We start from the raw sequence: 18,239 nt of genomic DNA on the forward strand, positions 1-18,239 counted from the left end.
TTAAAGAAATGCTACCCAATGCAAATATGAAGCACAATGCAGATCTTGTTAGTAATGAAAACCAGTTAGCATGACTTTATTACCAGCAATGTAAATGCCTTCATTATTCCCTATAATTAGTATTATTAAATGATGCAAGAACATAAGGCCTCACAGCTACTTAAAAAGCCGCATCTGTCGAATTGAAATCACACTGATGGTTAATAATAATTTATAATACATTATTATAATTAGGTCTAACTGTAGCCATCTCATTTCTAATTACATATAAACAATCACTCAGAAATGTAAGCCGTGACCCAAAATACGCCAAAGAAGGGTTGTGTGTGTGCACAGATGCGTGTGCATGTAAACTCATTACTCCATTAGAGAGGGAACTCCCTGGATACTGATTGCCATTTTTAAATATATGTGAACTTATTAGGTCATCCCATGTTATTCTTCGGCTAAATACCGTTGTCTCCGGGTTACTGCCAGTTAACGAGCTGATTGCTGTCGGTTGTCCGTTTAAATGCTGGGGGTGGGGGAAAGGGGGTTCACTTAGTTGCATTAGACCCGAGCTTGAGTAACAACTCAGGGCTGAAGACTATAAAATGGAGGAAGAAGGGGAACCCTGATACTATCAAATCCACGGTGGAACAGTGGCGGAGACAAGTATCTGAAAAGATTTCTGGAACATTTTTTTTTCTGATTACAAAATTACTGGCTGACTATTGGCATGGATTACACACTGGGCCAAACTGTACAGGTGTGTGCCCTCCTCTACTATGGTCTCATCCTCTAAAATCCTTTCAAAAGGATTTAGGGAAAAAAAAGTGAAAATCCAGAGAGTATTACAAAAAACTACTCTGGATTCAGGCAAGCATTTTCCCCCCTGAGGTAATGCCAGGTTTAATGTGTGAGCACATTTGAGTGAGCACATGTTTTTAACTTTTGCCTGAAATCTATTCAGACAGGAAGCCATGACTACAGCACCATCATTATGTTTGAACCATAAGTATTTCTTTGTAAACGTAGCCCTGTATATGTTCATCAAAAAACATCAAAGATAAACTGCACCTCTCACCATCCTCAAACATCACTCAGTCCACCAAATTACACCTGAATTTGGCCTGCTGTACCTACAGGCCAAACTATCACAGACAATTGTGCATGGCAGGAAATGTCAGCTGTCTCATGTATTGACCATGAAGAAAGGAACAGTTAGAACTTCTGTCTTTGAATTCATTAAGGACAGTGGCTGTAATGGCAGAAAGCCAGCTCTTTATGACCAATCAGTGAAATGACATCAGTTAAGTGGTTCAGACAGACCTTGGCTTTTTTCTTTATGCTTAGCCACCTGAATGCACAGACCATCAGTCATCCAGTTGTCAAAAGACTTCAGGCTAACATCTGCCATTTTACATCTGCCATTTTGCAACTGATAGATAACTGGCTAGATTGTCTCTATATGACCTAGTTTAAGACATCTTTTACTAAAGTAAAATGAAAGGAAGTAAACTCTATATTTACAGTTTCATTAACAGTTTGTAATGGTATATCAAATAACAGAAAATGAGCAGCTGCTTATGTTTCAACACTTCACCTGCCAACACTCCATATACCCTGAACTTTAGTTCCTCTGATGCAGATGTATAAATTTTAAATGCTGTCAGCTGTGTTCATTGCTATGGCATTTAAAAGAGTTTCAACCCCTTTGAGAGTTCTCATACAGGAGCCTGTCTTCCGGGCAGTACAAAATCAAACCTACTGTCCAATAAATGCAGATGTTTTTCAATGCAAAAAGAGGTCTCAACAGTTTTATTAATTGTATTCAAAATGACATACTACTCTCTGTTGTGGCAGTACTACAGTAGGTTTACATAATTCATAGGAGCACTCCAATTGCTCTAGTAGTTCCCTATGGACTACACAAGGAATTGTCATTTTAAGGGAGATTCCAATCCACAGTGAGTGAAATTGTTCAGTTTGATCAATCATGCCGGGTCTTGTCAAGATATTCTGACAAGTTGATCCTGTTGGCTGGCTAATTATCGGAGAGCAGCAAACAATGAGGAATATGTCAGAGTTCACTTACGTACTTGTGTGTGTATGTAATATTCAATAAATATTTGTTGAAAAATGTCAGTGATGTGGAAGTAACCTGTTGTTGCCAAATCATCCAGAAAGCAAATTAATTTGTTGACTTTTACGTAGTAAGCAATAGCTAATAGTTATCCTGAGATAAAAATTGTCTGTAGAAGCTGTTTAGCTAACTTCAACCAGATATTAGTTTTAGATGCAAAAGATAATGTCAACGTTGTATAGATATCATTCCATCTGTACACATTAGAAAACAAAGGAAATGTCTAATTGCCTAGCTGTGCAGACAAACAAACAACAACAACCAACACAACAGGCATGTCTTTTGTGTGATGATATTGCAGAGCCTTCCAAATGAAGGGCTTTACTCAACCGCAGGTCCCTTGACCCGTAATCACATGATTAGCATGTGGGACCCTGTGGAATGGAATGCTGCTCATTATGACAGTTACTCCTCAGAGTGGTAAAGTGGACAGTGAGAGACAGATGAATGTGTAGCAAAATTAATAATAATAATTTATTCACGCTATAGAAAGTTTACAGACTTCACCTGCTGTTCAATGTTAGCAGTTGCTAACTGCAGGTAATTTACCTGAATGGCTTTTAGCTTATTAGCTGCTGGTTAGCTTCAGCTATTTTGAGGAAGAAGAGGAGGTACTTAATTATTCATCATGGGGAAACTAAGCTTCTGGGTCTCATCTATCCATGGTAGTGAACACACATAAACACACTAGAGGCTGTGAGCATACATACCTGGAACTGTGGGCTGCCACTAGCCCAAAATATTAATTGGGAATAAGACAGTTAAAGGTGTAAAAAGCCATTTTTACCACCAAAAGTAATAAACCTTATTTCTGAAAGTGGTTATTTATTCATTTTACATTTTTCCCTATAAAGGGCAGCTCACATGAGATGAATCAATTTGCCTTGTAGTCCTCAAATGAACCAGTTTATGCTGCACTTATATTGGCCCTTCCCTGATGTGAAGAAGAATCACTGGAAAAATGACTTATTTCTCTGACAAATTTACAAAGCTTTTTTGTCAGTTAAATGGTGCTGGGCTTCCTGTGTAATCTTATGTATATCTGATGTATGTCTGACTGTAATGTGTGAAAGAAAGAAATGCATGAATAAAACAGGTTGATACAGTTTTACTGGTTTTAATATGTATGTTCTCAAGTCCATTCCTATTGTGACATCTTGCCACACAGAGGAACAGCATGTACTGTTGCGTTCATGTCTCTGTTAAGCACCGAAAGGCGTCAGATGGCTAATTAGTAGAGCAGACAGCCGAAAGCAGCCTTCACAATCCAAAGAGCAGCCATAGTACCTTCGCAGGGATCAGCGTCTGTAGAATAGCAAAACTGCCTCTAGATGGTGCCCTCAAAAAGCCGTATAGACTGCATTATATTGTCATCCTGGTAAAAAAGAAGAAACCTTTTTCATCACAGAGCCACGGGTATAAGTAAATTAAATGTTAATAAGGGTGGCCAATAGCTGAATCAGCTCAATCAGCTGATATGAGTCGGGTTACTTTTTGGCAGGCATCAATAAATTCATCAACAATAACTACGCCATCCTGGTTTCTGTCCATTTTCTGTGGAGGCAAAATGCATCTTCAGATTGCTTTGTTTGATGCATATTTTTCCCCTTAATGTCATGTGTATATTGTGTTACATTTCATATCATTTAATATCATGTGTACACTTGTCCATTAAAATGTCACCATGTTATTAAAAAGCTTTTTAAAAAGTATATACAGATGAAGTTTCATGTGGGAAAAGAAACTTAGCTGAAAGAAAATGTCCACATGTTGCTGGGGCACCTGCTCCTTCAGACCTGGTTGAATACTTTCCCCCCTCATGGCATAAATGGCTTTCATTATAGCCAGAATTTCCTGGAAGACATGACAAAAATGCACAAATTATACATAAAACTGCTTGTTAATGAACCTGCTAAATATTTATTTTACTGTATGAGGCTGTTACACACGAATGTAGGTCAGCTGCTTTCAATTAATTGATGGAAAGTGTGGTAGTAGTTTTATGTGTACCCATACAGTTTTCATACGAAACCAACTAAAACCAGCTTTATTGAAGGAGAGAGGGACTGCATTAATATTAATGTGACTTCTAGAGCTGCACAGCTCCCTGGTGATGTGCCCATCTTTGTTGAGGTCATACAGGTTGAAGGTCCAGATCAGCTTCTCATCAGTGGAACCCCAGAGCAGGACCGACAGACCCCTCGCGTACTCCTGCGAGACTCACAGCGATGAGCACGGCATGAGCACCATAGGCACCATCCCCCACCCTGCTATATGCATACGCTACATATCCAATTACACACCTCTTCCATCAGCCCATTCCAAATCTGTGTCTGCACGATTCAAGCAGAGCCATGGTGCATTCAGGAAACCCCAAACATTCTTACCTCAAAAGTGATGGAGCTGTCCTGGTCGGTATCAAATGCTTTGAAGATAAAGTGTGCATATTTTGATGAATCTGAAAGAAACCATGCATATTGTTTCATTTTATATCTAGACTATTTTTAGAAGTTGAAAAAAAGTGCAACACTTTGCAGAACATGATTATGCCTTTTTAGTTGTTAAATTTAATATTAAAAATAAGTAAACAAAAGTGTGCAATGCATAAAACATTAGACAAATGGTCATCTTTCACCATTTTATCATGTTTTATTTAATAAACCACAGAATGCTATTTTACCAATTTTGTTTATGAAAATTGCTTCCCTGGTAGGATAAGAGAAATTTCCAAATTGTACCATAAGAGGGCATCACTGCAGTGTCATCAATGCAAGGGAGCATAAGTTTCTACAGCAAACATTCTATATTATTTAAATCCATACTTGATAACCACTAACATTTAAATATATATCAAATGTAGTTAGAAAAAGATTAAAACGTGTAAACGCGCCTGCCTCCTCCAGGGAAAAACTGCACATAAATGCTTTTAAATGTGTCTTCATTCACAATTCCACTGGGACACCCCTGACCAAAATAAACACATTTTAACATTTAAAATACAAAGAACCAACATATCTAAAGATAATCATTGATGCAGGTACAGGAAACAGAAGCCTCACTGTTTTGAAGCCCCTGTATAGAATCTGTAGCTCCTCCATAGTGAAGTGGTTCTGGTTGTGTAGTTGCTTCGGACTTTCTGGACAGTGATGCTCTGCAGTTCCACCCTGCTCGTCATCTTTGTTTTCTGCAGTACAGCAGTGGATACAATCGGGGCAGAACTGCATAACAATACACAATTGCTACTTGGCTAGATCAAGTTCAGTTCACCATGAGGTTTGAATGGTATGGCACATCACCCTTGGAACCACCAGTGCCTAGGTTACTCTCTCATTAGATAGTTTATAAAGAAAACTAATAATTCAGATATTAAAAAAAAAAACAAAAAAAAAAAAAAAAAACATTATTTAAAAAAACATTTTATTAATTTTATTTTATAAATCAATTTACATTCTTCAGTAGGTTTCACATGAGTCTTAACATGAACATCTGTAGACCACCTGTGGATAACCATTTGCATAAATCAGTATTTAATTTTTAAATAGTTCAACAAACCCACACTGAGGGGAAAAGATCACATGACTAGAAACGTGAGAGTAATGCCAGGTGATACACAGGCGTCTCAAGATCCTCCCTGATAGAAGTAGTTACTCGGCTGGGGAGTACACTTCAGCAGGATCTGTAATTAAGACCATTGGTCCTTACATACACATTTGCCTTTTAATTATGAAGGGAGGTGGGTATTTTTTATGGCTCTTTCTGAGCACAGGTGCGTTTATATTTCCGGCGGCTAATGTGTAAATAATGAATAATGTTACCAGTTTAAATAATTCAGCTTTTCAGGTAAGTGATATAGGATGTTGATAACATATATAAAAGAGTCAGATTGTCTAAGCTCACTCCCAAATCACTCCCAAATTCATTTTATCATCTGTCAATAACTAACACAATTACACAATTCTCAGCTGATAGTTATTATTCAAGAATACATTACTTAAAGATAATAATTTAAAAATGTTTTTTTTTTTTTTTAAATATCTGAGAAGTCCCTGTAAGAAAAAGAAATATCTGAACAGCCTGTCTTCAGCCTGAAGAACCACCCTAGGGCTGAATTCTTCATTTCCTGGTAGATTCTGGGGGTCTTTTAGGATCAGGACTGTCTGGCCTTCAGTTAATCATTTGGGGGGTTCCATCCATTAGCAGTTGGTTCATTAGTGGTGCCAGGTGCTCAAGGAGTGCAGTCAGCTTCTTCAGCCAGTTAGTCATGGACCATGTCAAGGCGGAAATTATGTCACTTCTCAGGTACCTTCAGGTGCCTTATGGTGCCTTTCTGCATTTCTGATAGTTGGTTGACTTCTCTCCATGTGGCCGTTATCTTGGCCTCCAACCTCCTTCTCCTTGGAGGTCATACTGCTCCTTAATGATGGTGTTCATCTTGTAGCCAAGCATCTCAAGTTGCTGTCGCATATGTGAGCTTGTTGGTTTCGGTGATAGTCACAGTAGGGATTGTCTTTAGTATTGAGTATCTCAAGTTTCAAGTTTGGTTTATTTGTCACATACATAGTCATACACAGTATAACTTGCAGTGAAATGGTTTGAGAGGGCTCTGTCCAAACAGGAGAAAAAAACGGGGGTGTATAGGGGGAAAAAAAATAAATAAATAAATATATATATATATATATATATATATATATATATATATATATATATATATATATATATATATATATATATATATATATATATACACACACACACACAAATATATTAACAATGTATGTACAATATATGTATAATATGTTTATATACACAATGTACATTGTATATATGGATATGTATGTACGTATGTATAAATGTATGTACACAATGTACAGTTCCAGCTTACAATTGAATATTTACAGTTACATGGTGGTGGTGGTGGTCCCCACAGTTTATCAGTTTCCCTGATTTAGGGCCTGAATGGCCTGTGGGAAGAAGCTCTTCAGTCTCTCTGTCTTGGTCTTCAGGGAGCGAAAGCGCTTCTCAACAGAGAGAAGAGCCTATTGTTGGGATGGGTGGGGTCCTTCACAATCCTCCTAGCCTTGGTCTGGCACTGCTTGCAATATATGGTCTGCAGGTCAAAAAGTTCTGTATGAATGATGCGCTCTGCTGAACACACCACCCTCTGGAGTGCTTGTCTGTCCTGCTCGGTGCAGTTCCCAAACCAGACTGTGATGTTTCCAATGAAGATGCTCTCAATAGTGCAGGTGTAAAGGTTCCACAGCACCTTGGAGGGCAGTCTGAAGTCTCTTAGGCATCTGAGGTGGTAAAGACACTGATGAGCCTTCTTTGCCAGGGATTTGGTGAGCAGGACCAGGACAGGTCCTGCGAGATGTGAACTCCAAGGTACCTGAAACTGTCTATTCTCTCCACCATGGTTCCATTGATCCTCACAGGTTGGTAGTGCCGCTCCTGCTTCTTGCTGCAATCCACGATCAGCTCCTTTGTCTTGCTGATGTTTAGGAGGAAATTATTTTCCTGGCACTAGTTTTCCAGGTGTTTAATCTCCTCCAGGTAGGCCCTCTCATCATTGTCCGAGATCAGGCCCATGACGACGGTATAATCAGCAAACTTGACAATGATGGTGGAGCTGGAAGTAGTTGTGCAGTCGTAGGTGTACAGTGAGTAGAGCTAGAGTAGAGTAGGGCTTAGGACACAACCCTGAGGAGCTCCAGTGCTGAGGGTGAGAGTGGATGAGACACAGTTGCCCACTCATACTGATTGTGGTTTGTCTGTTAGGAAGTTGGAGATCCAGTCGCACAGGGATGCATGCAGTCCTAGACCCTCCAACTCAGTAGTGAGTAGGGAGGGGATGATAGTGTTAAATGCTGAACTGTAGTTGACAAACAGCATTTTAACATAATTACCCCTCCCTTTGTCCAGGTGGGTCAGTGTGGTGTAGAGCAGATGTGCAATTGCATAATCAGTGGAGCGGTTGTGATGGTATGCAAACTGCAGTGGGTCCATGGAGACTGGCAGTGAAAATGTGAAGAAATCTCTGACTAGCTTTTCAAAGCACTTCATCACGACTGATGTGAGGGCAACAGGGCGGTAGTCATTGAGGCCGGAGGGTCGAGGTTTCTTCGGGACGGGAACGATGGTGGAACGCTTGAAGCTGGATGGGACGATACCGAGCATCAAGGAGAGATTGAAGATGTCTGTGAATACCGGGGCTAGCTGGTCTGCGCAGGCTTTGAGGACTGTCCCGCAGATACCGTCTGGTGGCGTATGGTGGGCTCTGCACATGCGCCGTTAGCACCATTTGCGTTGTTGGCGTAAGCGCTGTTAGCATTAGCGGCGCTAGATGTAGCCTCGAAGCGAGCGAAGAATGTGTTCAGCTCGTTCGCCAGCGACTCATCCGCACTCGCTAGTCCGGAGGGTGGGCTCCGTGATCGTCCATGGTCCATGTAATAATAATTTTAAACCAATCTACTGACTGACTTCTTTGAAATGACATCACATCAACATTAAACCTTTAATTTGACAAGCATATCACTATAATTCAGAGTTGCTACATAATTCACAATAATGAGGGTAAACAGTTAGAAAGGCTGTTAAAATTGGGAGAGGCTGATAAAACAGGGAGTGATTGTGATGGATTTGGGGGAAAACTGCTCCTCTAAAAACAAATAGCACAGATAGAGAACCCACGAGTGAAAAAAGACTGGACTGACCTGAATATAAAATGTCATCTTCAAGGTCTTTGCCTTTTTCTTACAAATAGACTTGATCTGTTTGTTAATATTACACTGAACCAAGACTGTGTTTACAACATTCAAGAATGTCTTTTTTCAGTTTTCTTGCCGTTTTAAAACTGCACCATGAAGCAGAATATGTTAGGAATGCAAACAAAAATATGAAATTATTTGTGCATTAAGGAGATTACATCATAGCAGAGAGAGAGTTTAAGCCCTCACAAAGCTGGTTTGGCATCTGAACATCTTCAATGTGTCACTCTGAATTCTTGTAAAAGTCTTTCTAGAATAGTTTACATATTATAAGGTTAATATAATACCTTCAGGGTAAGCTTTAACATTTGAACTCAGTTATTTTTGAGGGGCCAACACTTTAGCATTTGTGAGTATTTGAGCTTAATCACACACCTAATTTTAACAAACTCTTGAGAACCTTATGCAGACTACTGAAATTGAATGCAGTCTGGTGTGAGACCTATGTTGAGGCTTACGTGTTTAGTGGTCAGAGTGGAAAGCTGCAATTTTGAACAGATTAAGCCAGAGATGCCTTCGGTCCTTTAGTTTACATGATTACAGTCACCAGCTATCCTTCAGGGATCTAGCTTCCTGTAGAAAATAACTTTATCCATATTAAGCTTTACTCATTATAGACTCCATAGAATGTAGTTGTCTATAAGAATCAGAATCCGGAGCTCCAGATTTGTAATATTGGGGAAAATAGTGTTTCATTCAAGTAAGTAGTGGTTAAAAAAAAACTGGAGACACAAAGTTGGAGGAGGAGGCAGAGATTATTTTGCTGAAAGAATGTAACATGAGACACAGCAGACACAGAGCCAAAACTGACTTCACAAGTAAAGCAGGGCTTTGGCAGGAGACCATACAAAGGGAGGAGAAAGATGAGAAAACCGAAGACCTGGAGCACAGTAATAAAGTGGAGGAAAAGGTGGAGGTCACCTCCACAATTTTCTTCATCCAACACAAAGAGAAGTCAATTAAGCACTTGTTTAATTAAAAGGAAGGAATACTTTGACCAAATATGTGTGGTTTTTAAATAGACTGTGTTGGTAGGAACATCGACACCAGTAGTAATGATATTCATTTTGGTCAGTGTATCCACTGGTATGAAATTTAGAACTGAAGAATGAAACAAAAACAAAAGTGTTCAACACCATATAAACGTTATATTTTAATTAGAATATTCCTTAAATAAATCTGAGTAGTCAAATCACAGTAATCCTCATGTTAACTATAGCAACCTTTTAGACATTACAGGCTCTTTTTACCTATCAGTGAAGACTCAGCATTATTGGTAGTAGTATCTTTAATACTAATTAAGTGTTTAATACAATGCTTTTGGCCAAGAGCAGCACATTCAGATGCAACATACACAACTTATTAATAAACACTTTTTTATTCTTCTAGAAGAAAACCTGATTAGCCACTTGCTTCTGATTGTTAGTAGAGAAAAGTTAGTTTTGTAGCAGTATTGTTGCAGTATTGAAAGGGATCAAAGGACAACTGCATATTCTGTGAGGGCACAGGCACATGATGATGATGATGGTTGCAGAACTAGAGGAGACTTATAGGAGAATTTCTCAATAATAATTTTGCACATTGCAAAAGAGCATTTCTCCAGTTGTTAGCTGGCTCTAACAATGTGTCTAGAAGAGCATGTGTGTCACTGCATCACAGTGAAGTGGTAAAGGCCTAAAATGGTTCCCATCAATGCCAGAACCACTGATCTTAGCACCAGCTTGGATGATCCACCATGGATAGAACTAGAGAGACAAAGTATGAGAGAGAAGTAGATGTTAGAGGCAGGAGCATTAAGAATGATTCCCAGGCTAAACCAAGGCTACTAACACTACAAGGCAACTAAACTAAGGCAACTAAGACTAAGACCAAGCTCTTATTTGATGCTGAGTTCTGAGTTTATTGACAAGTTCTGTAATGGCAGTTTGAAACAACTGGATGGTTGAGCTCAGCATCTTGTTTTCAATTCATTTGCAAAATGATAGAACTGTGAATGGAACTGAAAATGGGGGTAAGCTTTTTAAAAAAATATTTTGTAACAACTGACTATAGTTAATCTCCATGACTTACCTTGGAAAGACGTAGCAGTCATGATTGCTAAGAAACCTTGAGTGTGTTAAAGTGATTATTTTATAACTGGCATCTTCACTTTTAACTTCTTTGATACTCTGCACTACAAAGACCTCTGTTGGAGAAATAAGGTGCTCAATTTCCTCTGAAGTGCATGTGTAGTTCTCAATGTTCACTGCAGAACAGGACGTGATGTTAAACAGAGTGCCTTCCCCTTCCAACTCAACCACTTCAGTCTCAGAACTTTCTTGGATTCTGGCCTGGAGGAACTTTCCGAAGCGTACCTTGGACCCAGTATTTCCACGATATGTCTTAACTGTGCCAAAGTATACACGTGAACACACTGTCCCATTGTTAAGAAGTCGTATGATATCTGTCAATAAGAAGTGAAGGGACTTGAAGGGAAATTCCTTTTCATAGATTGTGATGTTTTTGCCTTTGGTCTGAACCATTTGGTTAAACACCTTTCGGAATTTCGGTTTGGAATTCCCATAAGCTTGGAGAGCAGCCAAGTGATATGGTATTCCGCCATAAATTTGCTTCTCACAAGTTCCACCATGACTCCTCCACATCTCTGCAAAATCTTTATTGGCCTTAATCTCCTCCTGTAACAGGCCATCTGGTTTTATAACAGTCTGCATCATTTTATCACGACACTCCGAGTAGGTGTCATCCACAGCGTCAGGAGACATATCCAGGATTCTCACCTCTGCGGTCACCTGCAGGATAGAATGATGAGCAAAGACAAAGGGATGGTATTATGCAAAACAAAAAGCCAATGGGCACTCAGTCAATCTTTCAGAGGCCATGTTACAGAAGATGCTCAAAAACAAATGTGTAGGAGAATGCAAGAAGGAGATACAATTTGTCTAAGAGACCAGGAGAATCATGAGAAGCAATGTATCAAAATCCAGACTGACTGGAGCATTTCAGTTCGATCTGTAATTCAGTTTTCATTTTAAACTGAAATCAGTGTGTATATACACACATTATGGAAAACAACAAGAAACACTACAAAATGAATATGAATATACCATTCGGGAGTTTATTACAAATCTAGCAAGTTTTTTCTTGTGACAAGTTGCTAAAATAGTCACTGCAACTGGTTATCAGAATTGTTCGTTTGCCTGGAACTAGGATTATCACACAGTTTACAAACATTTACATTTACATACAGCACCGCATAAAAAGAACACACAGCAAAATGGAGATCTAGAATCTTGCACTCGGGAAGAGTGTTACAAATCTTAGTCATTAAAGCAGTGGACTTACGTCGTGAGACACCACAATAAGGAAAAGGCACAGAAACAGTTTCAGACTCAGAGCTCCCATTACAGAACTTGATCCACCCAGCTCTGCCAAGGAAAATCACAGGAATCAAACAGATCTGAAGTTATTAACACATAATGCTGAAAATGGATCCAGATGTGTGGACAGTTCTCATTATTTTACTGTTGAAAGCTCTATGAGCTGGATATTTCTGAACAAGATTTTCCTGTAGTGGTAAAAAAGAAAGATAAAGTTATTTCTAGACCTTCATGTATGATGGCAGTTCAGGAAATGAAAAAGTTGTACAAAAGCAGAAAATTATTTTCAACTTGTGATCACCAGAGGGAGACACTGAACAAAACCTTGGAGGAGGGGAAGCAGCAACTGGGGCTGAGTTTTCTAAAGTAAACAAGTTTTAAATAACATGCTGGCAGCATGTCTGTACTAAGCTAGCACATTTAGCCACTGATTAAGACTATTACTTTGTGAATGTACTAAGTGTTATTCAGTTTTAATGCACACACATGGGGAAAACAGCAATGATATATAACCCCACTGTAGACTATAAGAAATATCTTTATTTAGGTATTTTTAAAATCATTGCATCAACATTAATTGATATAACGAAAATGTGTGATTAGAGTGTTCATAAAATTGGCAATGTTAAAAAGAAGTATCAAAACTTGCCTCTGACTCTGTTCAGGCTTGTGTGTCCAGGAAAAGAACATTTTGTGCACTGCAGCACAATATAAAAGTGTGGGCACTTCTCCAGTAGCTCCCTGGCTCCCACTACTTTATAGGTTGGGGTGACCAGCATTTAAGGGGAAACAGACCACCATAGCTTAAGCTGAGCTTACTTATAGAAAGCTTGTTCAGGACACTACAAAGAATATAACTGAACATATCTTATTAAATATTGGCTTAGGGAGAAGTCCTTGCCCCAATCATTTCCTTAAGGTAACATTTCAGACAGAGAGCTTTCACAATCGTTTTATTCAGGAAATACCCCAGAGAGTTCTGTCAACCTTTGGCTGTGCAGGCCATTTTTCCTATCAGTGAACACCAAGCATTATGAGTGCTGCTGTTAATTATGTGTTGCGATTTCCGTAAGGAGCAGCACACTCATACAAAGCATTCCTTGTTTCATAATATGCACTTTTTTCATTCTTCTTAAAGAAAACTAGATTTAGAGGTATTACAATTGTGTTAGTATAGAAAAGCTACAATTATGTTGTGTTATTTAATGCAATTAAAGTATAACTATATATTCTGCAAAGCCATATACAGTAAGAATCTAGCTTTGGAAATACATGAAATCCTGTCAGAGATTTTCTCAATATGCTTGAGTGTTGTTTGTATTGTACCTCAGTAATCTTATTACAGTTCATATTTATAAGATGTTCACACAAAACCCTTCTTTGACTATTACATTCCTCCTGGTACATCTAAACCTGGCCAAAATCGATGCGTCACTAATAGTATAATATGTTACATGCATTAGGCCTCTGCATATGACAGCTTGCAGTGAAATGAGCAGTCATTGGAAGAGAATTGGGACCCATTACACCATAATACACATAATATATATTGCTCTATGTGTTTTTATATCAACATTAACTAAACATCCAAACTGCTTCAACTTAAGGTCTTACATTTTAAATAATTAAAGGGCTACTAATGACTTTCTCTTGATTAGGCCAAAAGAACCGCTGTAATATGTAACGTGTAACTGCTTTGGCTGGTTTTCTCCAACTATTATCCCTGTTAGATAATTGTGTATTGGACTAAGCTTGTGATATTGTATGTAACTACATATGAATGTGGGTGAGTCACTCCATTAAAGTGCAGAGGGAAACATTCAAAAAGGACCCCATCAGTGCAAGAATCACAGAGCTCAGTTGCAAAGGAGACTTTGCAAACAAAACTGTTTTGTTTTTTTTCCCTTTCCAGTTAGCATATATGTGGTTTGTCATTGTGAAATGTAAGTTGTGTCATATTTAATGTATGATTCTGTTGATTTTTCTTATCATGGCTGAATGTGGCATCTCATTGAGCAAAAGTCATGACCCGCTTTTAACACAGTCCCACTTTGTGGTCATTGTTTTAGTTTGCTTCTGTCAGTGTCACAGAGCTCTATGCCTCTGCACAATATCCATCCTGCCCCGACTCCCATGATGCAGCCACTGAGAACAGTGGTCATTAACATAGAACTCAATGGCAAAATCTATGGAATGCAGAATATGGAGAATCCCTGAATGGAAAATATTATTTAGTTTAATAACAATAGATTAAACCAATAACATTATTAGGTAAATTCAAAAGAGTTAAAAAATATGTACTACTTAAACTGTCAATTGTTAAATCAGAGACGTTTAAAGAGAGACGTTTTTATGAGCATATAAATATTCATTCTAATGACAGAGTTTGAAGTATAGTTGAAGGTATAGTTGGAACATTTTGTTAGCAGAATCTGCCTATTGCAAAAATGTGAAATAGAGGCTCAAAAATAAAATGTTTAAATCAAATTTTTAAAATCCCTTCAAATCAGGGAAACTAATAATCATGAGCTTATCAAAAACAACACACCCTAATTTATAATTAATAAATAATAAACCAACACACCCTAATGTATAATTACAATTCACTATAGTTAATCTCTATGGCTCACCTTGGAAAGAGGTAGCAGTAATGATTGCTAAGAAATCGCAATTGTATTAAAGTTACTATTTTATAATTGTCATAATTTTTTACCATGATACTCTGCACTTTAAAAGCCTCAGTTGCAGAAATAAGAAACAATAATTTTGCACATTGCAAAAGAACATTTCTCCAGTTGTTAGCTGGCTCTCTATGGTATTATGTTTTAGAACATATTTTAGACACACCTTTAGACACACCCTTACACTTACAACAGAACACACAATACCACAATACACACACCCTTATAACATGACACACATGCTTGAGTAAATGCTCTACCTTTTAAGTATCAACTGATGATCTGTCCAAATTTAAGCCTGATATTTTTGGACAGAGAGTTCATATGTAGAAAAAAAATCTATTTCTTCAGAGGCAAAGGACATAATAAAATATATTACAGAAACGTCAGAGTAACAGCATTTTGTACATTTGTATGGCAGATAGTTTGTAGCTGAACACACACTGCTACCCTTCCATTGAACCCTTTCACCAATGTCGACTTTAAGTCAAATGTTTTAGGGTTTCTCAATGCCAGTCCTGGGTTCCCCATGTAAAAACCTGCTGTAATAATGCAACCCAAGAGGTCATTAAGAAATGTAACAATTTCTCCATCTGTTTTGTACTTGCTTTCATTCTTGTTATCTGAATATGTTCATAATTGCATTTGTAATATTGTGTCTAGAAGAGCGTGTGTGTCACTGCATCACAGTGAAGTGGAAAAGGCCTAAAATGGTTCCCATCAATGCCAGAACCTCTGAGCTTAGCACCAGCCTGGATGATCCACCATGGAGAGAACTAGAGAGACAAAGTATGAGAGAGAAGTAGATGTTAGAGGCAGGAGCGTTAAGAATGAGTCCCATGCTAAACCAAGGCTACTAACACTACAAGGCAACTAAACTAAGGCAGCTAAGACCAAGACCAAGGTCTTACTTGATATTGAGTTCTGAGTTTATTGACAAGCTCTGTAATGGCAGGAAGTCCTTTGCTGCTAACAAGACACAAATCCAAAAAGCTTCCATAGTATATGTTGCATGACAAAATCTCAGAATAGGGAATTTTTTATAGGACATGCAGAACAGATTTAATAAAATGACATGTTAATGTCATATTCATAAGTGACATTCTTACCAGAGTTCAGTGTTTCTATGCAAAAATCTGGGCAGAATTAATTTATTCTCAGAGTACAGTTTGAAACAACTGGATGGTTGAGCTCAGCATCTTGTTTTCAATTCATTTGCAAAATTATAGAACTGTGAATGGAACTGAAAATGGGGGTAAGCTTTTTAAAAAATATATTTTGCAACTGACTATAGTTAATCTCCATGGCTTACCTTGGAAAGAAGCAGTCATGATTGCTCTGAAACCTTGAGTGTGTTAAAGTGATTATTTTATAACTGGCGTCTTCATTTTGAACTTCCTTTATACTCTGCACTACAAAGACCTCTGTTGGAGAAATAAGGTGCTCAATTTCCTCTGAAGTACATGTGTAGATCTCAATGTTCACTGCAGAACAGGACGTGATGTTAAACAGAGTGCCTTCCCCTTCTGACTCAATCACTTCCGTCTCAGAGCTGTTCTTGACACTGGCCTGGAGGAACTTTCCGAAGCGCACCTTGGACCCAGTATTTCCACGATATGTCTTAACTGTGCCAAAGTACACATGTGAACACACTGTGCCATTGTTAAGAAGTCGTATGATATCTGTCAATAAGAAGTGAAGGGACTTGAAGGGAAATTCCTTTTCATAAATTGTGATGTTTTTGCCTTTGGTCTGAACCATTTCGTTAAACACCTTTCGGAATTTCGGTTTGGAATTCGCATAAGCCTGGAGAGCAGCCAAGTGATATGATGTTCCCCCATAAATTTGCTTCTCACAAGTTCCACCATGACTTCTCCACATCTCTGCAAAATCTTTATTGGCCTTAATCTCTTCCTGTAACAGGCCACCTGGTTTTGTAACAGTCTGCATCATTTTGTCACGACACTCCGAGTAGGTGCCATCCACAGCGTCGGGAGACATATCCAGGATTCTCACCTCTGCAGACAGCTGCAGAACAGAATGACCAAAGATGCATAATTTTCAGGAAGAAAATGTAAGAGATGAATCAGAATTGCAATATACATGTAGTCAAGCCTTCATCCAGACTCTTCACTCTCCACTAGCTATTGAGATAGACTCACAATGTGATCTCCAGTTCTTGAGCAATGAAGCTAAGGGTTAAAATCTAAGCTATGACATGTTCATCAAAACATTGATCATAATAAAATATCATATTTGAATTAATTCTATGAGACCCTGCATTCTTATCAGAGGACATTTAAATTCTGGAAAGAAAACTGCCAACATTATACAAGAGCGCATATATATAGTTGTTTACGCAGTGAAGAGAAAAAGAGTGCTTACACTCTCTAAGAGCACACCAAAAAATACCAGGAGAAACAGGCTGACACCCTGATGTTCTTTGGTAGTAAGTCCTTTCGCCTTTTCCTAGTCATAACAAGCACAGGAAATAAGCACAATTAAAGTTCTCAAACAGAAACAATGTGAGAAAACAAAGTAGTTTGTACTGTTAATGACAGTTTGCCTAAACAGACATAGCAGTATCATAATAAACAATAAATGTTATGAAAAGCTGTATTTAATAAAAATATATTTGCTTACTAATATAAATCTGATTGCTAATGCCTACTTTCACAAAGTGGATGTGACAAAGTTTGTTTTGAAAATACTTCATCATTAAAAACAAATTACTTAAATATATAGATTTTAAAATTTAAGGAACAACCAGAACTATAACCATGAATTCGCATATAGCTGGTTACTGAGACTTCCCCACAAACAGCAGTGTATATGCAGGGTAGAATGCAAAATAAGTCACTTACCATATTTAAACTGTTTCAGTTCCTCCTGGTGGTAAAGCAAACTGTAAGAAGAGTTGCGGTCTGCAGTACAGCACAGTGGTCTGCAAAAATGCCCACTGAGTTACAGAAAAACATGACAGAAAGCTCCGTTATGGAGTGCCAGGTTCCTGGAATCAAAGCTTCCTCAGGAAGGCAAGAGAGAAACGCAGGAAATCTCCAAATATATCTGGGCTTCTATCATACTATCTGGGCTTGTGAGAAAGGCTGAAAGAATGGCCAAAGCTGGACAAGCTGGAAACATGGGAAGGTGGGGCTGGTGTGTGTCAAAAGAGAGTTAACATGCAGCTATACAGAGGGGTCCTCTGGAATACTGTGTCAGCAATTTGTACAAATTTTGGATTACAGATTTTGCACTGTGTGTCCCCTGTTGTTATTGTTTTTGAAGTTGA

General features: G+C 38.3%; 2 protein-coding genes across 3 annotated transcripts; both read right to left on the reverse strand.

Moving 5' to 3' along the window:
- Positions 1–9,625: 9,625 nt before the first annotated feature.
- On the reverse strand, positions 9,626–13,629 carry LOC113583863 (ecto-ADP-ribosyltransferase 5-like). 2 transcript variants are annotated; one of them, XM_027020440.3, is made up of 4 exons: positions 12,916–13,629; positions 12,232–12,314; positions 10,960–11,678; positions 9,626–10,634 (listed from the first exon to the last, which is right to left on the reverse strand). In XM_027020440.3, the coding sequence occupies exons 1-4, from the start codon at positions 13,043–13,045 to the stop codon at positions 10,535–10,537; spliced, it is 1,032 nt and encodes a 343-aa protein (XP_026876241.2). In that variant the 5' UTR covers positions 13,046–13,629; the 3' UTR covers positions 9,626–10,534. The 2 variants fall into 2 exon arrangements, with proteins under 2 accessions (XP_026876241.2, XP_026876242.2); XM_027020441.3 differs by lacking the exon at positions 12,916–13,629 and adding an exon at positions 12,494–12,780.
- Positions 13,630–14,580: 951 nt separating this feature from the next.
- On the reverse strand, positions 14,581–18,197 carry LOC113583865 (ecto-ADP-ribosyltransferase 5-like). The gene is made up of 4 exons (XM_035529744.2): positions 17,812–18,197; positions 17,333–17,416; positions 16,260–16,975; positions 14,581–15,723 (listed from the first exon to the last, which is right to left on the reverse strand). Exons 1-4 carry the CDS (start codon positions 17,812–17,814, stop codon positions 15,624–15,626), a joined length of 903 nt encoding a protein of 300 aa, XP_035385637.1. The 5' UTR covers positions 17,815–18,197; the 3' UTR covers positions 14,581–15,623.
- Between the last annotated feature and the right edge of the window lie 42 nt (positions 18,198–18,239).

Source organism: Electrophorus electricus, chromosome 5, assembly GCF_041902795.1.
Source record: "Electrophorus electricus isolate QZ-2024a chromosome 5, ASM4190279v1, whole genome shotgun sequence".
Classification (NCBI taxonomy): domain Eukaryota; kingdom Metazoa; phylum Chordata; class Actinopteri; order Gymnotiformes; family Gymnotidae; genus Electrophorus; species Electrophorus electricus.